Source organism: Vitis riparia, chromosome 12 (genome assembly GCF_004353265.1).
Source record: "Vitis riparia cultivar Riparia Gloire de Montpellier isolate 1030 chromosome 12, EGFV_Vit.rip_1.0, whole genome shotgun sequence".
Classification (NCBI taxonomy): Eukaryota; Viridiplantae; Streptophyta; class Magnoliopsida; order Vitales; family Vitaceae; genus Vitis; species Vitis riparia.
In genome coordinates this window covers 17,495,280-17,522,693 of record NC_048442.1, presented here as the reverse complement: position 1 = coordinate 17,522,693, position 27,414 = coordinate 17,495,280, and the positions used below count along the sequence as shown (strand labels likewise).

General features: G+C 33.6%; 3 protein-coding genes across 4 annotated transcripts; all 3 read right to left on the bottom strand.

Moving 5' to 3' along the window:
• Positions 1–926: 926 nt before the first annotated feature.
• Positions 927–5,783, bottom strand: LOC117925805 (homeobox protein knotted-1-like LET6). 2 transcript variants are annotated; one of them, XM_034844888.1, is made up of 5 exons: positions 5,464–5,783; positions 4,734–4,996; positions 4,112–4,355; positions 1,584–1,828; positions 927–1,458 (listed from the first exon to the last, which is right to left on the bottom strand). In XM_034844888.1, exons 1-5 carry the CDS (start codon positions 5,474–5,476, stop codon positions 1,255–1,257), a joined length of 969 nt encoding a protein of 322 aa, XP_034700779.1. In that variant the 5' UTR covers positions 5,477–5,783; the 3' UTR covers positions 927–1,254. The 2 variants fall into 2 exon arrangements, with proteins under 2 accessions (XP_034700779.1, XP_034700780.1); XM_034844889.1 differs by having other exon boundaries at positions 5,468–5,545.
• Positions 5,784–14,419: 8,636 nt separating this feature from the next.
• LOC117927007 (plant UBX domain-containing protein 4-like) lies at positions 14,420–21,126 on the bottom strand. The gene is made up of 4 exons (XM_034846363.1): positions 20,545–21,126; positions 15,582–15,867; positions 15,110–15,205; positions 14,420–15,013 (listed from the first exon to the last, which is right to left on the bottom strand). The coding sequence occupies exons 1-4, from the start codon at positions 21,054–21,056 to the stop codon at positions 14,630–14,632; spliced, it is 1,278 nt and encodes a 425-aa protein (XP_034702254.1). The 5' UTR covers positions 21,057–21,126; the 3' UTR covers positions 14,420–14,629.
• Positions 21,127–21,622: 496 nt separating this feature from the next.
• LOC117927009 (glycine-rich RNA-binding protein 4, mitochondrial-like) lies at positions 21,623–24,495 on the bottom strand. Its single transcript, XM_034846364.1, has 4 exons — positions 24,235–24,495; positions 24,086–24,154; positions 22,062–22,168; positions 21,623–21,979 (listed from the first exon to the last, which is right to left on the bottom strand). The coding sequence occupies exons 1-4, from the start codon at positions 24,362–24,364 to the stop codon at positions 21,863–21,865; spliced, it is 423 nt and encodes a 140-aa protein (XP_034702255.1). The 5' UTR covers positions 24,365–24,495; the 3' UTR covers positions 21,623–21,862.
• Positions 24,496–27,414: the final 2,919 nt, after the last annotated feature.

The following is a 27,414-nucleotide window of genomic DNA, read 5'->3' as shown; positions in this document are numbered from 1 at the left end:
TGATTGCTTAAAACACTCAAAATAAAAACAATTCAAAACATTTATTATAATTTGTTGTTAAAATCAACTTATTTTAAAAAAGATTATTTGATTAACAATAATGAAACCATCCTCATTTTGTAAATTTAATCCTCCACTTTTTTAACCCTAAAAAATACTCATTTTAGACAAAAATATCATCACATTTTTCTTATAAAAATAATATTTTTTTTAAAATACACATGTAAATAATCAATATATTAAGGGACATTTACATTAAAAATAGGTTACTTTTCAAAGCGAAAAACAAGAGATATTAGCTTTACAAATATATCTTTCCATCCCTTCCAACAATTTCCACTTAGGGTCTAAGCTTTTGTACACTTCATCTAATAATATTAGTATTTAATTGCTCAAGACTATATGCATGCTAAAATGTTAGTAGATCGATTCAACTGGCTGAATTTTTGCTATCTTTTCATCTTGTTTGGGTTATTCTTATGTTAGGTTACTAGGCTACCCACATTCCACAAACCACCAATGAATCTTAGAGTCCATGACATTAAACTAGGAAAGGTTTTTACCCTAAAAATTGTTTTTAAAAACCTGAAAATTCACTTATAATATTAAAAAATCACTTCCAATATTTTTTAAAGAAATATTTGATAAGTGATTTTTTCCAAAAACACCTCAATAAGAAGACAAACAAATTTTCAAAGATTTAGACTATAAAACAGTATATTTTATATGTATTTATATATATATATATATATATATATATATATATATATATATATAAGAATCAAGGAAAGAAGGAAGAAGCACGATAGCCTTCCCCCTCTTATAAGGCTAGATATGAATTAAGTTCAGCCCTCCAATAAAAGAAAAAACAAAGTTAACCAATGGCAGAAAATCAGTAGATTCATAATTTTGAAGGGTTCTTGTACGTCAACCAGATCAATATTGCTGCTGAGAGAATAGTAATCGGTCTCCCTATATATATATAACAAACAAAGCTCAAAATGAATACAGATAAACCACAAAGCAGTGGTGAGGGTAGAGCCACATTCCACGTGGAAACTAATATATATATATATATATATAATATATATAAAGCAGCAGCTTAACTTAAATTCTTTTCCCTTCTGCTTCATATGCAGTACCAATACCATTACATATAGTACATACCTCTAGACGCATTACCAATGATGTTGCTCATAACAACACTTTGTTCAATATAGAGAGCTCAGGGTTTTCAGGTTTGGAAAATGTAGATCATAGAAGCGTAGGCGTGCAGTCCATGGGGAACGGATTGCCCATAACGCTGTCCATGTAGTAGTGGGGATGGGTTGCGTCCATCACCACAAACTGCATATCCTCGGAAGGTTTCCAGTGGCGTTTCCTCTGATTGATGAACCAGTTGTTTATCTGTTTCTGATCTAGACCAGTCGATTCTGCAAGTGCCAGTTTTTGGGACTCCTGCATGTTGATGATTACAAACATGTGAACTACAATTTCAACAAGTTTTCTGCAAAGCTTGTAGTCAAGTATGTGATCTTAGCATGCGAGGAACAAAGCTGTTAAATGGAAGTGATGCGATTTACCGATGGGTAAGGCCACTTGTAGTGTCTGCTCCACCAGTCAAGCAACTGCTGCCTGGCTTCCTTGGGTAGTTTCCCTTTCTTTTTCTTCTTCAGGAACTCCTGCTTCAGGCTACCCAGATATCCACTGTACTTGCGCAGAAGCTGGCCCTTCAGCTCCCTGTCTTCGGCTTGAGGGTCGATGCAATTGTCATTCCCATCAACCTCCTCCTCAGATGATCCAACCCGACCCGCATAACTACCACAAACTGATGACAAGAAACCAGAAGAGCAAATTCAAGTTAGTGTATTCACCTGCAAACATGGGCCTTTAAGAATCTACAATTTTGGAAAGATGAATGATTTTTTCTTTCATAAGAGAACACATATGTGCATACACAGAGTGTTTCAGTTTAGGTCCCTTAATTTTTCAGGTTATAATATTGGATGGAGAGAGCACGCCCCTAATACCACTGTGTTCATCAGAGAATTTTGGGAAGATCAATCATTTTCCTCATTATAAAAATCGATTAAATCACTGAGATATTTGAAATAATACTGAAGATTCAATTGTCTTGCTTCTCAGTCGCTGAGACACTGCCTGGAACTCAGACAACATCACAGTTAGGTTATGTACTAGTCAAACCCGGATAAAAAATTACTTTTTCTCCTTTAAATTTCCCAAGTAATCAAGAAGCAAGCCCATGAGGAGCGAGCGCCATTCATGTTTGAATGCAGACCTGCAGAAACAACTGGGAAACTGCTTCAACTGCTTACTGTACAGAAAGACACGCATGTTCAAGAAAGCAGCATCTTGATACACAAATAACAGATATGGTTGGCACCCTCACATATTCAATGCCTTAATGAACCTACTTGCCATGCAACTAAACCTCTTGATCGTTCTTTAGCACCCAATGTCAACAAGATCTACCAGGCATTCCCTCTGTATGCTGTCCGAGAGACCAATTACCTAGCTTATATATAAAAGATGATATACCATGGCAGATAAGTGACATTGTGGTGTTCTTGCCCTCAAACTATGGGTTGATAGTCATGAGTTAAATATCAAAAAGGTATAAGATATTTGATCCGACCGACAGTATTTCTCTAGACATCTCAGAATGACTTGGGTCATGTCCTGTGGAAGTTTGATCAGTCCACTGAAATATATTTAAGTTTTCAGACGATTTTGTTTCAGTTTTTCAGATTATGCCAAGAACTTTTAATGCATTAAAACCAACTTATTGACCAAACAAAGCTAACAGTAAATCATTACGAACTTCACACATGGCAAACGAAATAAATTTTATAAACCTAGTCATGGGGCAGTGCCCTAGGGCATAAATACCATAAGACTAGACAAAAGGACAAGTTCTATACTGATGCATCTTCTTCAGTGGTCATGCAATTAATGAAAAACTGAAACCAGATAAAAAAATGATTAAAGCCTTCCATGCATTCCGTGGCAAATATATATATATATATATATATATATATATATATATATATATATATATATATATAATATAGAAATATTTTCAGGTTATTCATCCTATACCAACAAAAACAAAACAGGAACAAGGTCAAAAGTTGAACAATAAACAAATTCTTTATCAAAATAAATCATTGAAAAACTGAAAAATATCTTTGAATCTATCGACTAGCCCTTGTCCTATTGCATATGTATGCATCATATGCAGGTGTACTATCTCAATAAACAAAACATATAAAGTACCTAGGTTTCAGTCTAGCATCATTGTTAGAACTTAGAACAAGGATAGGATTCAACCCCCTTTCTTTTTCTCTCTGAACTTACAATAAAAAGCAGAAAGAAGAAGAAAAAAAAATCAAGTTCAAGGGCTTACAAACAGGAAATTAAAACCCTATTTCTTCGATGTTCATCAGTATATACATTAAACTGATAAGGCAAACTTAAGAGTATAAGAAAGATACAGTGCTCATCTGTTCTCTCAAAAAATACTATGCTGAAATTTCACTTTAAAAGCCTAGGATTTTGATAAGCTTGACAAACTTGGGTTGTCCTCATGTTTATGCAAACCCTAGCTAGTTACATCACTGGAAACCCCCATCCATATATGGTTTATACATAGCTTCATAAAAACAACACAGGAGTCTATATCCGTTTTATTTCTAACTTCCCTAAGAAATTAGGATATGAAGGTGAATCAGCCCTGAAAATTCAAAGTTTAAACAAAACAACATCCTATCAGGAAAGGCAATTATAAGAATAGGCTAGCAAGTCTCAGTTCAAAGCACAGGAAGAGAGAGAAGAATCAAGACAACAAATACCTATTAGACCTAGCCATCTACAAATCTACCCATCTAGCTTTCCATACCCATCTAGCAAATCTCAGAGTCTTTCTGAACACAAACTTTTCATTTTCATGGAAAACCACACACATGCTGACATGCATGATTTTGTAAGAACAGTTAATTATTATACTAATGGAATCCATTAAGGAACAGTTTTTTTAAGGTATGTTAAGGAGTGGGAAGAGAGGAGAAAAGAGGTTGAAGAGAGGGATCACCAGAATCTGAAGGGGCAACAGTTAGGGCTTTGAACTGGCACTCGATCCTTGATAGGAAAAGCATGGCTTCTTTGAAGGGTTTTGTGAGCTCCTGCTCGTACTTGGTGAGCATCTCACAATATGCCTCCATGAACTGATCCAGTGCAGGGTCTTCTCCTACGCAGCTTGTTGCAGACCTACCCATGGCTTCCTCAGAAGCACAAGCCTCTTCTAACCTGGCTACCACTTCCGGCGGTGCCCCCACCTGATTTGTTTGTTTTCACTCTCTTGTCAGAAAGATAAGAACACATATATGTAAAAAATAACTGGTGAAAAATATATATATATATATATATATATATATATATAAACACGGAAGATCAATTATAACTTCCAATCAAGCAAATAAAAAAAAATCAAAAACAAAAACAAAAGGAACAGTAAAGTGTAACCAGGCGTGTGATTGATCTTCCGCATACCCCCACCCCAAAACTAGAAAAATATTTTTTTAAAAAAAGGCAATTGATCTCTTACAGTTACTGGGTGTTTGATTTTCAGAGAGGCGATGAAGGGTTCCTCTTAGATTTTGGTTTTCTTTTTCTCTTTCTTTTTTTTTTTTAACTGAAATTCTAATTTTCTTCACCTTTTGGCAATTAACATAGGCAGCCAAGAGGCGAGGGTAGTGGGGATGAGCCATGATCTTAGCTTTCATAGAACAGCTGGTGCAGTCATGATTATTGGTGGTGTTGCTGTTGCTGCCTTCCATGAAATAACAACCTGAGTTGTTGTGGTTGCAGCTGCCTTGGGGCATTAGGGCAGAGACCTTTTGGCTGCTCTGCTGATTAGGATTGTTGCTGCTGTTGTTGTTGTTCCAGAAGGGTAGAGGAAGAAACACCTTACTGGTTTCTGCATTAGAAGAAGACATAAGAGGCATCATCATCACCATAGAAGAAAGTCCATTACTATTGTTCCCAAAACCCATCATACATGAAGTAGTACTAGGACCACCACCACCACCACCACCACCAACTTCCATCTCTCTTCTCTTTCTCTTCTCTCTCCCAAAACCCACCCTTGTTTCTCTACAGATTGTTGTCCCCAAAGAGCACTCCCGGTTTTTAAGCTACCACTATCAGTCTTTTTACAGAAAATCCTAAGTAGAGGGCAGTCAGTTATGGGGTTTGTTTCCTTCTTGGCTGGTCTGTAAAGGCTGATCCAGACTTCCCTCGGAAATGGGTGCTCTTTTTTCTTATCTTCATTTTTTTAAATTTCTCTGTACATTAACAGTATCTCATCCGTATCCCACTGTATGTATGTGGCTGTGTCCTATAGAGGGAAATAAAAAAGGAGTGTGAAAGAGAAAGAGATTGTACTGAACTGTGTCATCCACCTCTGCAACTAAGCTTTTCCTTCCCGATGAAAGCTCTCTCCCCTCGGTTCTTGCACTGCCACTGATCAACCTCTACTATTACTGGCTGTCCCTGAAGAGATAGAGAGAGAGAGAGAAAGCGCTTAATTGCTTGCTTAAAGGGTGTGAAGATTTTGGAGAGGATCAAATCAAATGGACATATGCACCCAATGGGAAAGCAAGCTCTCTCCTTGTTGTGGCTCCCTCTCTCTCTCTCTCTCTCGTCTCATCTCCTCCGTCCATTCTAATCTTTCACTCGATATATTCTCTCTCCATTCCTCTCTCTTCTCTCTCCCAGTGGTAGAAGACAAATGGGGACGACGTCGTTTTTGAAAGGGAATCAACCGAACAAAACCCAAACTACACCCTGTGAGAGAGAAGATCAGTTCACTCTTTCTCTTTCTTTCATTCATTCAATACTGTCTAATCTGTAATTATATTTACTGTGGAAAAAGCGTACACAAAAAATGAAAAGAAAAGGCTGATAAAGCTTGTGGGACAGTCCGAATGTCTTTCCCTCTAACCTCTCTCTCTCTCTCTCTCTCGCTCTCCTTTGAACTCCCTATTCAATGCCGGTTCCTTCCACCTTTCTTCTCCCTCCCGCATTCCATCATAATAGTTTTCTTATCAATCATGGACATTATGAGCTTTTGGATCTTCTCACATAATTTTCTTACATTTTTTAATTATATTTGTATGTTATATTTATATACGTGTTAGGATCAAGAGTTTGTCATGGGAAACCCTAGCAAGAATCCACCTTCACTCATTGCTGATTTGTCCTCGAGTGACTTAAAAAGACAACAAATTTTGTTAAATTCTAATACAAGCTTATATTTTAGGAGTAAATACTCTTAATTTTATAAAAAAAATTATTATTATTATAAATATAAAAAAATTAATATTTTAATAATCACATCAATCATTCATACATTGTGTTCACATTATTGATATTAATCCAAAAAATAGATTTCAAATCTTTTAATCAGTCAAAACTTTAATATGATTATAACTTAATTCATTATCGTGTAGCACGAAAAAAAAATCTTTTAAATTCAAATATTTGTTATCATACTTGACATGATGGATGATATATCCCACAAACACGAATTAAATATGAGTATCACACCTCTTATACTTAAAATTTATAATTGAAAATATTCTCAAAATTAAAATTTAAAAAATGTTAATCATACATTAAAATTTTAAGTAAAGATGAAATTTGAAGAGTCAAAGTTAGGTGGTCTAAAATGTTTAAAAATTAAAAAAAAAAAAATCATTGGAAATTTAGGTTATGATTTCAATGGCCAATATTGGATCATTAGAAGCTTATTATTACCTTTTTGTCTGATTAATTTAATAGTTGTTAGGCATATTGACTTGAAAGTTTAAATTATGAATACAAACTTTGAAGATTAATATTCATTGATAGTTTCAAATTAATCTTCCATCATTGGGGTTTGAAATCATAGAATTTCTGAAATTAATTGTAGAAACAAAATTTTCTTAAATTATTTGGTTAAGTTTTGTAAATTGGGAGGTAACTTTTTGAATTCGTACGTTTATTTTTTTAATACAATATTTTAAAAACATGGATTTCACTGCACTCCTTACGTGCTATATTCTTTGCATCAATCACTTTAAAAAGAGTACTTTATTCTCTATTTCAAAACTTTTTTTTTTTTTTTAGAAAATCATTCTAATATCTGTCAAGAGAAAATATCAGGTTCTCCCCTATTAATTAAGCTTCTTTAAATTATTTATTTAATAAATAAAATATTATATAATATATTTTTGTTCAATATGCATTTTAATACAAATTAATGTATTTAAGGGCATGTTTGGTGATTGTCTTATTTAATATTCAATGTTTTGTAAAATAAAATTTTATTTGAAAATCTAAAATGTTTTTAATATTTTTAAAAAATATTTTTTATATTTAATATTTTATTTATAATCATTTTATATATTTATATAATCATTTTTTCAAACAATTATAAAAAAATGAAAATATCTAAAATATATTTTTATTTTAAAGATCGAAAACCGTTTTAAAAAATAGTTAGCATATAGTTTATAAAATCCTCTTCTACTCGACACTAAATACTTCTAAAAAACTTATGTATAACATCTTAAATATTAAAAGTTATAATTTGAGTTTCAGAATTTGATTTATTTATTTTTTGAAAAAAAAAATAGAACACTCAAGTTGTTTTATTATAGTGTTTTTGTTTAATTAATTAATCTTAAAATTATTGTTATTTTTAATAAAAATATTTTATTCAAAACATTAAATCTGTCACAAAACAAAAAAAAATTATTTTTCATTCTCTTCATCCATTTCTATAATAAGATATTCAAGAGCTAGCCAATCCAAATGGTCCTAAATCTTGCTTTGAAATCATAATTTTCTGAATAATTATTTTTCTAATAGTTTATCTTTTTCATAAAGTTAATAATTTACGTATAGACTTTTAATTAGTATGAAAATCCCCCTTAGGAATCAGGAGATGCTTTATTTATTTATTTATTTATTCCCTGCATGCATTTTATTTATCAATAAAAGAATTCTGAATTTAAAAAATAAGAAAGAAAAAGAAAAAAGGAAAAAGAAGGGTTTGGCAGTGATGGAGATTACAATTCACTGGCTCACATGTCTAGTTGATGGGTAGGCAAAACGGACGAAGAAAATCTATTTCATGTCAAAATCACAAATCATTGTGGTGGGTTTTCCCAGAAACTCATACTTTTTTTATTTTTTTATTTTTATTCTCATAAATAAAAATAAATAAATAAATAAAAGCATGATCCAGACAATTTTCACCCAGTAGATTATTATTATTATTATTAAATCCTTTTAGTTTTTATGATTCTATTTTTTGCTTTATTTTTGGCAGGTAAAATCTAATTACATAGCCATCCTATTCTTCCCAAACTTGACTCTTTTTACTCATCCCAAGAATTGTAATTTTTTTTCTTTAATACATGGTTTAATTTTTATGTTAATTAAATAAATTCTAATTTTCAAATTCTAATTATTTTATTTAGATAATTTATTGTATCGATTTAATTAATTTATATATGATAAAAACTGAACGAATCGACTATCAAACTAAATCAAGCCTTTTAAGTTAGGTTTGATTCTATTTTTGTGAATAGATTATAACCTAACTTGATTGTTGTTTTTTAGTCTTCAATCTATGTGTAGATTTGTATTTGTTTTGAACCTAAATCCCATTATTGAGTTTATATTAGGTCTTAGGTTTTTTTATTTATTTAAATTAATTGAAATTAACTTAAATTTGACATTAAAAATATATCGAACTCATTTAACAATAATTTAACCATAATATAAAAACAATAAATTACTTTAATGAAATCCAATATAAAAAATTTATTAAATATCAAACAATTATTTATAAGTTTTAGAATGTCGGTTATATTCGATTTTTATCAATTATAAGACAAGAAAATTGAAAGTCTAACCAATAAGGTTGGTTATCAAAATTGTCAAACTAAACCGATCTTTTTTTATTATTAAAGTTTTTATTATTTTGGATCAATTTATCAATTTTCTCGATTTTACTTACACCGACACTTAGACTCGTAAACAAATATATTGGAATTATCTATAAAACCGTAAACATTACTACTCTTTTCACATGTTGTGTTAGCTTAATTTATTTTATTTCTTTAATTAAACGATAGCGTCAACCTTAAACTTTTGTAGAAATTAGACATAAAATAATTTACATACAGATTTTTTTTTGGTCACCTTTAAAATGAGATGACAAGCGCCTTACTAACCCACCTAAAGGGCAGGGGGCAGGAATTTTTTATTTATTAATTAATATTATTATTTTTTTATAGTCTTTTAATAAAACATTTGTAAAATGTGGAGATTTGTTTAGAAGATTTCGATGGAAAGTATTTTTTTAAGGAGATAATGGGATATGGTTATATTATATTGAAAATTTAATATTGTTCATGCAAGATTTAATTTAAAATTTTAATAGTTAGAGTATTGGTTTTTTTCAAATAATTTTTTATTTCACTACTTATAAATAAATAAATAAAAAATACTTATCAAATAAAAATAAATAAAATTATGTTCCATCATATCGCATCATATATGCATCTAAATCTTATTATTTTTGTACTTTCAATTCCATTTATATATACTTTAATCATATTCTTTACACTCAAACTTATTCCATGTACCTTAATTCAATTATTAGTACGTGAATAAGGTAAACTTTTTCATAGACTTTTAATAGTGGAGACTTAAATTTTAATAAGTAACTTTTAGATACCTTAAAAGGGAATTTTGAAACATGTTTTTGAAAATTTGAAAATAGTTATTTTATGTTTTTAAAAACAAAATCATGTTTATGAACTAAAAACAATTTATTTGTGTTTTCATTTTTTTTTTAATGAAAATAAACTACAAAATAAAGTATTTACATAAACGATTAAAAGAAGAATGGTAATAATCTTCGAATCATTATAACTTTTATTTATAAAAAATAACTTCAAATATTTTTTAAAAATACTTTTATTTATATTATTTTATTTTCAATCATTGTAATTAATTTTTTTTTTAAATAATCTCCTAGAAAAAAGTAATTAAAATATATTCTAAAAAAAATGGTATTTTCAAAACAAGTGAAGACTTTGTTTGTTTGAAAACTGTTTTTAGATGAATTTTTAGTTTTTCATAACAAAAAACATAAAAAACACTTTTAACAACAAAAAATTGTTTTATTTAAGAATAGAAAATAAAATATTTTCACATCTTTTAGTTGTTTTATATTATTATCACTTATTTTCTAAGGCAGTTTTAAAAAATATTTATATAAACATATAAAATAATTAAAAATAAACCTGTAAGTATACAATTATTTTAATAATATTAAAATTATGTTAAAAATATTTTAGATTTTCAAATAGACTTTGCTTTATAAATAATAAATATCATAAAATTATTTTTAAAAACTATTTTTTAAAATTATTTTCGAAAACCAGTATCAATACCAACCTTTGTGTTCAAAAAATAATTTTTTTATTTTAAAAAAGATGCTATTATAAAACTGTTAATTTAATGAAGGAAATAGTGTAATCCAGTAGAAGGAATATTTGATGAAAAAGGAAGAAGAGTGATGGGAATGTTGAAAGAGTGATGTTATGGATTTCCAACTCAAAATAACTTGACGGCGTACGTCCTTTCCCTTCTATCAATCTTCATGCTTTGACCATCCGTATACATTTCTTTTATTCTCCTTTTTTTTTTTTTTCCTCATATTTCATCATAATTATTTTGTAATTAAAAAAAAAAAAAAAAAAAAACTTGGTGTTGGAATTTCGAGTTACATGCAGTTAGTGGATTTTGACAGGAAAAGAATTTTGTATTTTGGAGTTTGAATCACATACCACCTCTCATTCCACAACTCCAATCAAATTTTGACATGGGTGACAAAATTTCAGATATAATAATTATTTTTTTCTAAAAAAAAAGTAATGTGTTATAATATTCTATTTAAAATTGATTTGAAAATGATTTTTAGTCCGTAAAAAAGTTTCTTTGTAAAAATTAAGGATTTTATAAGCTTTTGAAATTCACATTTATATAAAAGATTTATTTGAAGTAATTCTCGGGGTGATTATTTCAAAAACCATTTTTTTTGTTATATAATATGTTATCAAAATATACATCGACTATTTTTAAAAAAGCTTTTAATGGAAGTGATTTTTTTAAAATTGTGTTAACTAGAATCATTTCAAACAAAGTCTTAAAACTTATTTGATAGTAATTTTAAGAAATGGTTTTAGTTTTTCTAATGCTTATAAAAAATTTCAAATTTTAAAAAAGTTGAAAGCACTTTTTAGAATTGTTATCAAACAAACTTTTAATAATTGTAAATTATTTTTGTTATACAATTTTAAAGGTGAGAGTTAATTTCTAGTTCACATGAGTTGTGATAATGATTTTATTCTTTGATAAGGACTTTATTCTATCAATTATAAATGGTGATTTATTAAATTTGTGTGTAGTCATTTAAGATCCTTACTAAGTTCAAAATGATAGAAATAGACAATATCATCGTATGTGTTATAATATTATATTTAGAGTCGGTTTGAAAATGATTTAAGAATGTGTTTGAAAGTGATTATAGAAAACGTTTTTATTATTTTTAATACTTGATAAAAATTTTCAAATATTAAAAATATTAAAAGCGTTTTCTAGAATCACTATTAAACAGATTCTAAAAAGAATTACAAGTGTTTTTTAAAGATTTAAAAATATTTCTTTAAAGAAATTAAGCATCTAATAGGTTTTTGCAAAAAATGATTTTAAATAGAGGATTAATTTAAAATTTATTTTTTACTATATAATATATGATTGATGCATCAGCTTTATTTAAAAGTGGTTTTTAACGAAAGAGTTACTTTAATTATAATCATTTTCAAACGAGCTCTTAATAAAGTTACTTCAGTGATCCATCATCAGTCAAGGAGTAAAAACCGAAAAAGAAATATTCATAGCAAACCTAAGTAGATTTTTTTTGTTACTTTAAAAAATAAAACTAGAAAAATGATAGACTGAGGAACAAAAAGTAAGAAATGGACAATTTTCAGTTGACAAAGAAAACAAAAGAAAATTGAAGAATTAGGTTTCATTTTTCTAAAACATACTCATGAGCACTGGAGGGGCAAAAAGAAAAGGGATGTTGATAGATGTCACTGGTGAGAAGGTGGGGAAGCCATTGCCAATTCCATACAAGCTTTTCTGGTTTGTCCTCTTTAAGTCTTATCCATGACCATGAATTTACCCACACACCCCATTACAGGGAACAAACAGCATCTACTGCTATTCAAATTTTGAACTCCCCCCTCAACTCAACTCAACTCAACTCACCCCCTGAAGCCAAAGTCCCTTCTACCACCAGTTTCTCTCTCCTTTTTTTTTTCTTTCTTCTTTTTTAAAGGGAAAAAAATTATGCAGAGCGGGTTATGGGGTTAGAGTCAATTTATAGCAAGAAATATGAATTGTCTCTATGGGAGGGTGAAAATGACATCCCACCCATTGGTCTATGAACTCGAAGGATACAATATATAGCTCACTCATGACGTCCTTTTAGGCCTATTAATTAGTTAATAGGCCATATCTACCTGGATTGGGACATCCCTTTAGGTCAATTAATTATTACATTCATGTGATCATCATAAAGTTAATTTTTTTTATATTAGACCACCTTTTTGTAAACTTGATTATGGGTTTTCTAAGATATCTTAAATAAAGCAGTTGCATGCAAGTTTTTCTATGTATTCATTATGGTTTCCTAGTGGCATGCCAGACATTTATGTTACTATATGGTAGATTTCCTTTCTTATGCCAGACACTCCGGTACATATTAGAGTGTGAGTCGTCTGGACAAGCAAAAGCCGCCAATTGAATACCATGGAAGAGCTTTTACATTCAAGGGCACACATTACTTCACTGCATGCCTTATCTTGGATGATAAGGATTATCAACTAGGGTCCCCCCAAAGGCTATAAATGACTCAGTCCTGAAAAAGTGAGTTTTCTCATCTTCTAGACTCGTTGGGTAAAAATTGGAAGAATGTTATCATATGATCATGGTGAGTTCTGAAGTTCTGTTTTGTGGTTGGTGATGGAAGTTGATCAGAAGTGAAGGGAGATTGAAGTAGCAGGAAATTTATTTGCCTTTGGTGTTGCAAATGGACCAAAAACTTAATATGGTGGATACAAGTCAATCTGGGAGGGCACGGTTCATGATGATTTGTTTGGTAGGGTTGTAACATAGTTTGACAGGTATGGACCCTACGCTTGTATCTTCCTCTCTTAGTGTCCTCTAGACTACCAGATAATATTTTATGTATGATTATGGTTGGATAAAGGTGGGTTTGAATGCTACTAGTGAGTGTTTCACAGTGAGGAATGGAGCTGGAACATGACTCTTTCCCTATCAATGGTCTCCTTGTTGCCCCTCTATGAGAGAGAGCCGTTGATTTTTGGATGGTGTTTGGATATGACACTATAAAGTGAACTTTGCACGCCTAATGCAATTTGCAGAGTTTAATCAATGCTGTCGCATAATGCGACATAATCTTCGGCCATGATTTAGCCTTGGAGGTGGATACCACTGAATTGCAAGGTGGTCTGCTGGCCATTCTTGTTCCCGGTTAGTGTGAAAGGTTTAGGTTTTAGAGTTTAGGGTTTAAAATGACGGAAAAGCATATTATGAAGTATGAACATGGTATTGTGAATGAGGAGGGGATACAGGCAAAGGTTGAATGAGTTTGAACACCTAATTCTTTTGCCTAATTGTGAGTGGAAAAGGAAGGCAAAGAGGCCAGATGTTTAGTACCAAATCTGGTAAAAGATTTCACCCAACTAAAAAAAACATAACACCAGAATTCTGGCGAGTCATGATAGATATTGAAACCTAGTTCATAGAGTGGTGGCAAGGTTAACATATGAGGGGCCCTCAATGGAGCAAACCCTAGATGGAGCCTTCTCAGGGTAGCATTACCAGCTGTTTTGGCCGACAATCTCTTTTTCTCTGAACCAATCCAATGCCTTCAAGAAGGGATCATAAGGCCTGAAAAGCCAAGACTTTTAGGCTCATCGACAGCCTTCCTTCTCCTTCTTCTCCTCCTCCTCCTCCTCCTCCTCCTCCTCCTCCGAACCCGTAGTACAATTTCATTAGGCACATGTCAATTGAAACTCTAGTGCTGATGGCACAACCCTGGACAGCTAAATCACCTGCATCATGGTCACCGTGGCCCCATAGGTGAAGTTCTTAGGGGGCAGATGATGTTCACTGTTCAGAACCCAATTTGAGGTTAACGCTCTTCAGAAAATAAAAAGAAAGAATAAACGATAACAAAGGCAATGGATTAAACCGAATGCACATCAGATTTATTGTGTGTTTTTTTTTTGTTTTTTTATTAACATGGATGATCTCTTGCTTCAAGAATGAAATTTACTCCCAAAATACTATGGAGTTGATGAAGAGGAGTTATTGGGTATCATATGAATCCCATCCAGCAAACAAGTGATATTGCATTTGGCCTACTCGAGGAAATTATAAAACCTTATGCAACCTGCTAGAATTTCTGGATAACAACTGAACTGGCTAAGCCAGCCTGCTCTATCGTCTGGTCCAGATCAGTAAGTTGCTTGGGAGGGAACCCCACTGTTTGCAGTTGATAATCTCTTGGCCCACTGGATCTTGATGCATCAATGAAGTTACGGATGTCTCTGACTGTATGGTGATAGTTGAAACGTGAAATCATTCGTGTACCGTCTGCCAACCTCAGCTGAATTGAGGTTAATGGTAATGTCTCATCTACAACTAGACCCATCGATGGAGCTGGAGCAGTGTTAAAGGGAGTGGCAGGAACAGTTGGGTCAGGGCCTGCTGGGTTGCTGCTGCTGCAGCCTAAAGTTCTTCCTACACCCTGGAATGGAGGGTGTGGCTTCTCTGGTTCCTACATGAAAACAAGGCAAGAAAAAAAACGGCAGTTTTATTAATAATAAGAAGCACATACACATGGAAAACTGAATAGGAGGAAACAAGGACATACAATGAACTTTTCATTCTTCCTCACAAGATTAACATTGACTGCAGTCCTCCTATCTGCTGGTTCAAACTCTTCAGGCCATTCGGACTTCTTGATGCTCTGCATTAAGAAGTAACCGACTGTAAGGATGCAACATCCCACTTAACGGCAAGATGCCGACAGTAAAACAGTTAAACTTCAACTCTGGTTGAACTTGAACCAAAGTAATTTGCATATGTTATGGCATTCAACTTCAACCACACAGGTAACCAAAATAATTCTCTACATTTCATCATGACCAGTGAATACGCCCAGTAACTCGTTAAAAAAAATGAAAAAGGAAAAAGAAAAAAACATACAAACAAAAAAAAAAGGGATAAATATCACAGCACGTGATGCTCAATGTAGATCTTGGAGCAAACCCTACTGCCAAATCCTGAAGACTCAGGATCATCAATATCAATCCAGAATCCCAGATAGAAGGTTTAGATATTACCTCTAAGAAGGATGCGTTTTCAGGATCATCCAATCTTCGCAGAGGACCATCATCCACAGTGAATCCATTACTCCAAAAAATGATGTTGTGAGTGATAGATGCAGGAGGCTGAGGAGTGGAAGACACAGTCTCTCCTGAGAGTAACCTCCCCATTCCAGTGAAGCTTCTTGAGCTTGAAGATGGGGGAAGATGATCAATGGGCCTTTGCACAGCTCCAGCCTGTCCTGCTTGATTGAAAATGGCATCCACATCATTGGCACTGGAAGGATCTTGGACAAGCATTCCACTGCAAATATTTTCTAGTATTATTTTTACTGTTAAACAGATAAAGCCTATAGAAATATTTGAAGTCTATCATTGATAGCATCATTATTAGATGTTGAAGACAAGATGAGGTCAATTAATACAAGATGCATTTTTTGTTCCATCAGGTTGGTGTAAGAGCCAATTTTCACGAAGATGTAGTTTGTAGTCATGTTAATAGATTCGAACCAAATTCTAAACATGGTAAGTGGGTTGGAAATGGCAACATACAAGAAACATCAAAATCAACATATCTAACAATTGTATTAAGAAATATATGACAGCAAGTATGCTCTGACTCAAGATGGCAAAGTAATGATATCCTGTATTACCTTCCTAAATAGAAGGATGTCAAGAGGAGAAAGATCAAACTACATGAAGATGCAAAGTCCAAAGAATTGCATCAGAGGTTGCATCACAAATGATAAGTTCACCTATGGCTAATGAAAATTTGTACAGCTGATATAAAGCAACGGTCATCCTAATCCCATGCTCGTATCCCCCTTACCATGATATGCATTGGCAATCCACCAAAACCATGCTAAAAAACAGCCTCAAAGTTGACCGATAAGAACAAGCTTGTCTTGAAGTGTCTCTAGAATAGTCCCAAGCCCTTGGATGAGAGCGAGGCTAATAGTGCCGGCCTACATTTAAACAAATATTGAAGTGGTCTATGGGTATAACAAAAAATCCTAGATTTTGCCTATCAATTCTAGGTGTTGATACCTAATCCTATACAGGCATGTGGGCCCAGAGAATATTTGCCTCATGACCATCATAGCACATAGATTACTGACATGCAAATTCATTCTCAGAAATTGCATCAATAGTGGCCCCACTCCTATTTATAGTGTCATCCAATGCCAATACTACCACCTATGCTTCAATTGCTTGGTCAAGCACCCATTAGTTTAATGCCTACAACCACCCTAATGAAACACCCTCCTATCCTCCTGCTAAGTATTGCAAGGTAGTGCCTACAACCGTCTTGTGACAACTGCAACGTCAAGGCCCCTGCCAATGATGCAAAGAAACTACCAATAACCCACATACTGTTGTAACTATCTTGCCTTTGCTCTGCTAGGGCTGCTGTTACTCCTACTTTGATGATAGATATTCATTCTAGGTGGCGATAGCTATTGTCCAATTGAAACATGGATCTAGGGACATTCACCGCTTGACTATCATGACATATAAAATTAATTACACATGAATACTATTGGAAGTCATGTCATTAGTAGGCCAACTCCTATTATAGTCTCACCCATTGCCAATATTAGTACCTATTGCTTCAATTGCTCATTCAATCACTCATTAGTTTAGTGCCTACCACCACTCTAATGAACATACTTCAATCTTCCTGCTAGATATTGCAACATGGTCTCTACACCTGTCTTGTTAAAACTGCAATATACCCCTGCCAATACTGCGACAAAACACCTTTTTTTTTTTTTTTTTTGATAGACAATAAAATTTTTATAGATAAGCGGTAAATAAGCAGTATGCCAACCACCTATACCAACAAAGGCAAAATGCAAAAAATAATTCCCTTCGTCAACAAGATCCCAACCAATCTACAAAATCAATTAAACACATCTAGTTTTCTTCTATGCACAACCTATTCCTATCCCACATATTGTTGTAAGTTTGTAACTACAATGTGGTCACTCTGCTCGTGTTATACCACTACTGCTACTTTGCTAGTGAAGAAAGGAGACACATGAAATAAATTCATTGTAGGATTGATCATTTGCATCATGGAGAGAATGAAGAAGGATCACCCCAAACATGCTAGGTTAGGCAATTGTATGTCACTTTGTTTCCTCTACTTGTTATTACATTAATCCCTCCTCGCCTCATTGAGAGAGTAACTCAAAATGGTTGTCTCTGCATCCTTCCCAGAGAGCATCATGTAAGCATGACCCCATCTAATAAAAGATATTGCCTCACTCCTCTTGAAGGTGCCTAGTAAGATAATACCTAGATGTTTCATGTCTGTCTAAGTCAAGAGTATGGGGAACTAATTGGACATGATGCTCCTTTTGGTGATTCCACGCAGTCTGACCATCAAGTATTTGGGATATGACTTAAGTTAGAGGTTACTGAGGTGGGAATAACACAAACACAAATGAGGTTATTTCTGCCAAATCAGGGAAGTTGGAGATTACTTATTGTTGTTACCACATTTTTGGCCAAAAGGGTCAACTAGTTGTAACTGAGTTGTCATTTTATTGGTTAAAATATTTCACCTTCATTAACCCTTTAAAAGGCCTTTAGAATAGGCATAAAGGGTCATCATTTCAAAAAATAAAAGATTTTCTCTAAATTTGAACCTTCATAAGTTCACTCATTGAATTCTCCACTTGAGGCCTTTAGAGTGGTATTGCTAGCCTCTCCAACCACTTTTCTCCTCTCACTTTGCTTTGTCTTTTCTCAATTTGGAACACCTCAACATTACCTGGTCTACCTCATCTAACAAAGATACTAGCATAAAACTAGACAAGGAACAAAAATTGCTAATTATTGTGTGTGTGTATATATATATATATATATATATATATATATATATATATATATATATATGTAAATACAAATTATAAATAAGAGTTAAAAAAAAACAAGATACCAAGCCAAAGAGAGTAAGTCAGAAGAATCTTTTCTCAAAGAGGCGGGGAAGGAATATAGTGAAACATAGATTTATATTAATCAGCCCAACTTACACTTTTCAAGCCTAGTGTGAAGCAAAGGGATTGGATTTGGGAAATAAGAATGGAACCATAGGCTCCTATGCTGGAAGCATTTCAGGGTATAGGTCTAACCACCTTAATTCCTGTTTCTGGCCAAAGAAAATATCTGTCATTGCAAAAAAAAATTAGATCTTAAATATTGTTAGAAAAGGATTTTTTTTTTTAAAGATATCAACTTCTTTTGCTGGGTTGTTACAAACCACATTACATGGGTTTAGGTATGGGTGTTGGGTGCAAGTATGCGTCTAAGCGTCTGATTACATCTCAAATTTTAGGATATGAGGACTCAGCTGAAAAATGATCTTCAATGGTACTTGGATATGATATAATAAAGGGAAAAAACCAATTAAAAGTCAATTAGAAGCAAAAAAACCAGCATATCTTTGAAAACAACAAAATTCTCTTTCTTTCTCTATTATCCTCATTTTTTAAAAAGAAATAAAAAAGAAAAAACTGTAAATATCCAAAGCAAAATAAAAGCATCCTAAAAGGATCCCCACACTCACACCCATAACACTCTTGTCATATCGTCTCGACACTGGTATGTTGGGTGAAGTTGAAGAGCCTGGGTATGACAGGTTAACAAAAAACCTGGAAGAAAAATTAGATAGGATGAAAATTGGGAAAAAAAATTATACATTTTGAAACTCATCATCTTATATATATTAAAAAAAAAAAAAAAAGGAGTTACCTTATGAGAAGAGGAGGAAAACTTAATCTCAAACTTTTTTTTTGTTTCCTTTTGTTTTCCTTCTTTTCTTTTCTTTATTACTTTATCCTTTCTCCTATAGTTTATGTAAACACAAGAAGCCTAAGAAGATAAAATTATAGCAGGATAATGCAAACCAAAGGATGTGCATTGCACATGCCCAACAATGCAGGATGATGCAATCCAAAAGAAGCCTATAATTTCACTTGAAAAGATGATCTACACTGTCTCCCATGGTTTATGTAAACCAAAACAAGCCTAAGAAGATAAAAGTATTGGACTAAAATATAACCATAATGCACCTATATTTTCACTTAATGGATGACCTGTTCCTGGGCTTCATATGGCACTCTTAGCACCCTGCACATAGATTCAGGGTATCCAACTGGGGCAAATCAGCCCAGCCCAGGCCAGTCCCACTGAGGAGTCTCGTCCAAATGATGTACATTGCACATGCCCAACAATGCGCTCTGGACCACTCTGTTCGCTTCATTCAAGCTTGGGGTAACTTCATGCCCAAGATCAGCATTGTTTCCCTATCTCCCCTGGCAGAACACTGTCCGGTGCCCAAGCAAGCACCAGGCAGAGCAGGTGGAGTAACTCCAACCCAACAAGGATTCTTCTAGAAGCTGCGGTAGATGGCAGTTGAAATATCTCTGACAAAGACAGAAATTGTTTTAACTGTCTATCCTTGAAGTTAGGAACCTAACGTGAAGTGAGTTGCAGACGCTCAAGCTATAAAACAAAACTGAACCAAAAACTGTATGGTAATTGTTAACGTTATCTATTGCAGGTGCTCATTTCTACCTATCAAAGTTCCTACCCAGGTGATGCTCACAGTGTTTCTTGGAGCTCAAGCATTTTTACTTCCAACAACATGTTACGCAAATTGTTAGCAAATGAAGATCAATAACCACATCTACCAAGAAATCATTTCTTGAGCTTACCCCAACCAACGCTATTGAACGGTGGCCATTCAAAACCCTCCAAATAAATCGCCATCAAGAAACCATCAAAGTCAATTCAAACATCAAATGATTGTTTAAAATATCCAAGAAAACACCACATTCTGTGCGGCTCAACGAATTCCATGATTGCATTAGGCATAATAACTTAAAACAACATTATATCAAGATTCCAAGACTCCATTTCCTCACCCATTCTCCTGGGAACCAAACACACCAAGAACCTTAAAAGAGAGTACCTCTTCTCGCCACCAGTGTAATACTCCTGTCCATCAGAATCGCTATCGGAGCCATCTCCAGCCGTCCGATTCAGATCAGAAAGCGTTCGAATACCACCACGACCCCTCGGCGGAACCTTCCTGCCGGAAGCAGAAGAAGCCATGGCCTTCCTAGATCGGAGCTGGTACGGATCCCGAGGCCTAGTCGGTCCCGGGGACGGCGAGCGGGAGCGCGACGGCGACGACTGATCCTCCGACTGAGATTGCGACTGAGACGGAGAAGCAGAAGCAGAAGCAGGAGGAGAGTGAGAGGGAGAGGGAGAATGAGCGGGAGCGGGAGCGGGAGCGGGAGCAGGAGAGGGGCTACGGTGGGCGGAGTCGTTGTCTAAGAAGGCGGAGAGGGCTGCATCGAGGTCCCAATTGTGGCTCTCCAAGAAGAAGACGGCCACTGATCTCGATGATGACGAGATCTCCAAAAAGGCGTCGATCAACTGGCTTTCCTTCTCCTTCGCTTCTTTTGCTCCGTCGTCCATTCTGTATACTTGATACTCCTGGTGACTTCTCGGAGCTCGGCTGCTTGAGGATGTTCGGACTCGCTACTTACCACTTAAATCATCTTACGGCGTCGTTTTAGTCTTTAACGACGCCGTACTTAAATGGGCTATTTTATTTTCGAAAGATATTATTTTTAAAAATATGATTTAAATTATTAGTATTTAATTCTTTGAGACACATGAATGAGATTGAAAAATATATCATTTAGGTATTAGAAATGCTAACTTTTAATAACTTGTTCCCGATTCACTTCCTTGGGTTAGAGGTCAACTCCGATACCATTTGTATTATGACCCGTTGCTCTCATATAGACATTATTATCTATTATAGGTCCAATGAACGTTTTTACACGTATGGTTATGATATATGAGATATCCCATGTTATGAGACATAAGATATGAGATATTTACATGTTAGAGTCCGAAACTTCTTCCCTGATCCTCTATGAGATATCCCACCAACTCCATCCCCACCCTTCATTTTTCTTGACATACTCATTGAATTCTCGCATCTACTACCTACATTATTCATTATTCAAGAAAAGTTCCGAAACAATCAGTCCAATCTGACGAATCATTTACTAAACTTGTTCATCAAATTTTCAATGCAATTGAAAAAAAAAAGGCAGAAAGTAAAAAGTAAACAACAAGAGCCATAACTCATTCTTGAAATTCACTTTCATCTAACAAAAAATCATGGCCACCATCACCCTATGTGTAATGTAGCTATCCCATCTCATAATTCATCCTTCTGCACGAGGAATTGGCAGAAATCACCTGAACTTTCAAGAATTTCGACTGTTGTTGTCATCTCCACCATTTAAACGGCGCGGGACAACAATTGGTCCACCGCGTACCTTCTCCAAAGCATAACTGACCCTCAATGGTCGACCTAAGAATGCCTGCAATCAAGAACACAGGATTGAATTAGATCCTTCAGGAGGAGCATTTTTAAGTATACAGTAATAACCAACATCAGCTCACCTTTCCATCCATGGCATCTTTCGCAGATCTGGCATCAACTTCTTTTGAGAAATAAACAAACCCAAAGCCTCTTGATCTACCACTATCCTTATCGTACATTATCCTCACTAAATCACAAATACCAACATAATTTAGAAACTACCTTAGGTTTAAACGAGTTTTCTAAACTAACTGCATTAATTTTTCCCCCATTACATCATATAAAATGATTGAACGCTTCATACTATCATCAAAAGGCTAAACTCAAAATTCTTAAATTTCATCTCATCCTAGAAACATATAACCATATGTGCATTTAATCAAATTTTAGCAATGGTCAAAATCCAACAAAATGTAGTTTTGTTTAATTTTCTTCTAAATTAAACTGTAAGTTTCCAGTCATATCTCAGAGATGAGTCTGATTCCAATTGAAATAGCCATGTCTCATGGACGAGTCCTTCCTGATGTCCTAAACTTTAAGGTATTAGAAATGTCCGACACCTAAACATGCACCTGCATCAGGTAGTGTAGTAAAACAGTAACCCTTTTACAAGTGATCTGAAAATGCCATTTTACAGAACTTTAAATCGGTTGCTTGCCTCCCTATTGTTATAAAGATTTATACTTTGAATGCTACACAAAATATAACAGAGCCCTTCAAAACTTTAATGTCTAGTATAAACATGACCCAAGTAAATAAGATTAAAGTTGGCAGTGAAGCAAGGTGATTCAGCAGATACTTGTAATGAGCCAAAGATTTTCTAACATGCTAAACAAGGAACAAGCTAATTATACAATGTTCACTCCAAACAAATTAATTTTCATGTCTCCTTTTCAATCTTTCCTCATAGAGTTAAATCACATTCTGTACTTTTCCTTACTGAGAGGTAAGAAAACACTATAAAATGATGCAAAGCTGGTTTGATGAGAGTTAGCAAAGTTCATCAGCGTCACATCAGTTTCCTCCAATTTAAGCTTTGCTGCAATCATCTTACGAAATAAAAAGTTCAAAAAATTTACCACTGCACACACTTCATGAAATGTCCTGTTAAACTACCAATTTGATTCAAAAGCTTCATAATAAGGAATAAAAAGACTTGAATTCGAGACCTTTAACACTACACACACATCATGAAATATCCTGTTAAGCTACCCATTTAATTCAAAAGCGTAACGATAAGGAATGGAGATTAAGAGACTTGAATTCAAGACTTTTAATAAATTATAATCATTATTTCATGTTAAGCTACCAAATTGACACAAAAGTTCAAGCTAGTAAATAACAGCTAACAAATAGCTAATATATTCCACCAGAGATCAATTCTAGGTAAACCCATTTTCTTCCTTCCACACCCACCAACTCTGGTTGAAAATTCAAGATTTAAGCATTGCCAGTAAAGTCCCGAGAGGGATGACATTTGCAGGTACCAGGCGGGCATTTGAAAAAGCTCAAATACCTAAAGGGTGTTTTTAGTCCATGGGAATGGGAATGGCAGGAATCATAATACTGTGTAGAAGTGATAAATTAAAATCCTAATGAGAGTAGGATTTGATTTCCATAACAAAGATTTATTTATTTATTTAATCTCTATTCTCATTCTCAAAAACAATCCAAACACACAAATGAACAGGGAATTGATTTCCCATTCCCATTCTCTATTCCAGCATTCCAAACATGGCTGAAAGGATTGCAATCTTGATTATCATAAGCAAGGGTAACAGCATGCTAAGATTGTGCAAGCTCTTAAGGATCCAATCACACAGGTTGCAACTGTGATACTGTGAAAGGCACATAAATAGTATGAACTAATAAATTGAAAAAACCACTCCACTGATCAACAATTTTTACACCCATTAACATTAGAACCTCGATTCATATAAGATGCCAAATTTGAATCCAACCCTTACCAGTTAATATATAGTCCAGTATCTCAAATTAGATATAAGCGTTAGTCATCATTGAGACATTTTCTCGAACAGGTATATGATGAACACTACACAAAAATGACATTCTACATTGGGGTTGATAAAAGTTTCTATTTTACCTTCAGTGACATCCCCAAAAGAAGAGAAAGCATCCTTCAAGGACTTCTCATCAACTGACCATGACAAACCTTCAACCCCACAATACATCAAATCAGTAATGATATAATTTTTCGAATGTAGAGAGATAGAGATAGAGGTAGAGAACAACCGGCTACAAAGAGCTTTGTATTGGAAGGAGGAGGTGGGAATGATGGCGAAGAACAAAAGCAACGCCAGTCTGCAGCTGGGTTTTGTACCGTGAGTGCTCTTCTGGCAAGGGACACCAAGCTGTTCTTCATTTTCGACGAAGATGATGCTCAAGCGGCGCCGTTTTGTGGGGAGAGGTCGCTACGCCGTTTTATAAAACGGAGCAAATGGAATAAAGGCGGGCTGGGAAATGTAGAAAATGGCCACCAAACCGACCGGATTGGGCATTTTTACCACTGAATTTGGGTTCGACTCGTAATAAGGTTACAATCGTAACCCGAACTCGATTAAATCAATAAATATTTAAGAAAAAAAAAATCAAATTATATCACTTTTTATTGTAAAATAAAAGAATAAGGAGAACAAAGACGAGAGAATAAACAAAGATATTCAAATAAAAGTAAAATAGAATATAGGAAGAGAATATGATCAATTTTCATTAAAGGTATCTCCCTTTTATAGAGAGTTATAAAGAGATATATATCAATATGGATGATCATCCACAAGTTCTCATAATCCGATAAATTCTCGTATTTTATAACACTCCCACTTAAATGATCATAAGAATATGTCTCATTAAAACCTTACTAGGAAAAACCCTAATGAAGAAAAAAAAGTATAATATTATTTTGAATTACTACAATTGTCTCGTTAAAAATCTTACCAGTAAAACCCAATGAGACAAATCCTAGACGAAAGAAAAAAGAGTGCAGTGTAGTGATATTCTTATCAATTAGCTCCCCTCATATTGACATGATTATATTTTCTCTAGTAGCACATCATAAAGATTTTTGAGTCGGCGTATTCCAATAAGTTTCTTAAGTATTGCAGTTGACAATGTCTTTGTGAATAGATCTATTAGATTGTCACTTGATCTTATTCGTCAAATAGCAATTTCATCACTTTTATAAAGTTAATGAAAGTAAAAGACTTAGACGATATATGCTTAATTCTATCACCTTTAATGTATCATTCTTTAATTTGTGCAATGCATGCAACATTATTAACTTAGTAGCATTACCTTTGATGAAGAGTAGTCTGCATGTTTCCATTATTTGCTTGATTGATCTCCACGATATTGTCATACCACTATATATAAATACATACCTCATTTGAGATCAAGTTTTGTGAGGGTTTGAAAGATAGTCAACATCTACATATTCAAGCAATTAAGATTTTGATCCTTCAGAATAACATAGACCCATGCTATTGTAGTACATGATTAGCTTTATTCCAATGTCTCTGAGCTGGTGTAGAACTACATCTCACAAGTAAATTAACAAGGAGTGCAATATCTGATCTTGTATAATTTGCAAGATTCATTGATACACCACTAACACTGTAATATGATACTTCTTGACTAAGTAGTTCTTCATTATTTTCTTTATGATAGAAGATGTTTTTTTTTTTTTTTCACTTCAAGTGAATGAACTATCATCAAAGAACTTAATGGATGTGATTTATCCATATGAAAGTGCTTTAAGACTTTCTTTGTATATGTTGACTACCAAACTAATATTTTGTTTGAAAAGTACTCGATTTGCGGGCTGAGGAAATTTTTTTTGTTTTCTAGGATCTTTCATTTCAAATTTACTTTTCAAATAGTCAACTATTTTTGTAAGTTCTTCAGTAGTTCCAACAAAATTCAATGTTCCACATATACTATAATAATTGCAAATATTCAACATAATGAATATGCATAGACAAATAAGATAATACATACATACTTCTCATTTCAAATATTCATTGAAGTGATTGTACCACATGTATTTGGATTGCTTAATCAATACAAGGATCTTTGTAACTTAATTGAGTATATGTTACAATGTTTTGAATTAGTTGCTTCAAACATTTGAAATTCTTTAGGGATTTTCATATATATATATATATATATATGTCATTATCTAAAGATCCATGTAAATATGCAGTAACGACATCCATGACACGCAAATCCAATCTTTCTAAGACTTTTAAACAAATTAGATATCTAAATATGGTTGTGTCCATCATGGGAGAATATGTTTCCTTGTAGTTAATACTAGGTTTTTTAGGGAAACCTTGAGCTATGAGTCACGTTTTATATCTCGTGATTTCATTTTTCTCATTATACTTTCTTATAAATACTCATTTATATCCAACAAGTTTGACAACTTCAGGCGTCTGGACTACAAGTCCAAATACTTCTCATTTTTCCAATGAGTCTAATTTTTTCAGGATGTATTATTTCCTTTTTGGCCAATATTTTCTATGTCGACATTCATTCATAGTTTTTACTTTGAGATCCTCATCATTTCTTATGATGTCAATAACTATTTGGAAAGAAAATATATTGTCAATGGCAAGAGTATTTCAATCTCATTTTTCTCCATATATAAGTAAATAATTGAGATCTCATCAATATAAGGTGCTTGTACATTTTCAGGAGCTAATTGTAAAACATATGCCTCTCATAGGGCTACTTATTTAAACTGTGCCTCTTTAGGGGCTGCTTGAGACTGATTAGTCATTTTAATAACTCACTTTATATGTAACTTTTTCAAGAGTGCCACATTTCATATTGTTAGCTCAAGGGTTTTTCTAATCATGTTTTGATGATAACAAACCATGGTTGAGTTATTAATTGGTTTGAATTATAAATAATTCCAGGTGTTAATTTGGAAATTCATCAAATGACCTAATGAATGCAAAATCAAGACTTTTGGAAGACCTTTAATAATAGGAAACATATGTAAGATGAATGCATGGGTGCACTTAGGACTTACACATCATTTCATGCATCTTTAAAAAACTCGGTTTATGCTTTAAAGTTACATTTCCATAAAACCCAAGTTTTATCAAATGAACCTTAGGCAAATTGCTTCAAAATTGACATATTAATTTACTTAAAGACTTTGCCTAAGTATTAGAAGAGAAAATAACATAAAAAGATAGGTTTTCAGGTAAAAAATTGTGAACCGGTCAAGGCACTGGTCAAACCGGCTCAACTAGCTAGGGTATCGATCAATCGGTTGCCCTTTCCTGGTCGAGGTCCGGTCGACAAGTGCAAAAACATTCTCAACCTTCCATTAGCCTCTCATTCTCGGTTGAGGGATTTGTTCTTGATTAAGGTTTGGTTGAGGGTAACAGACACCTGCCAAACATT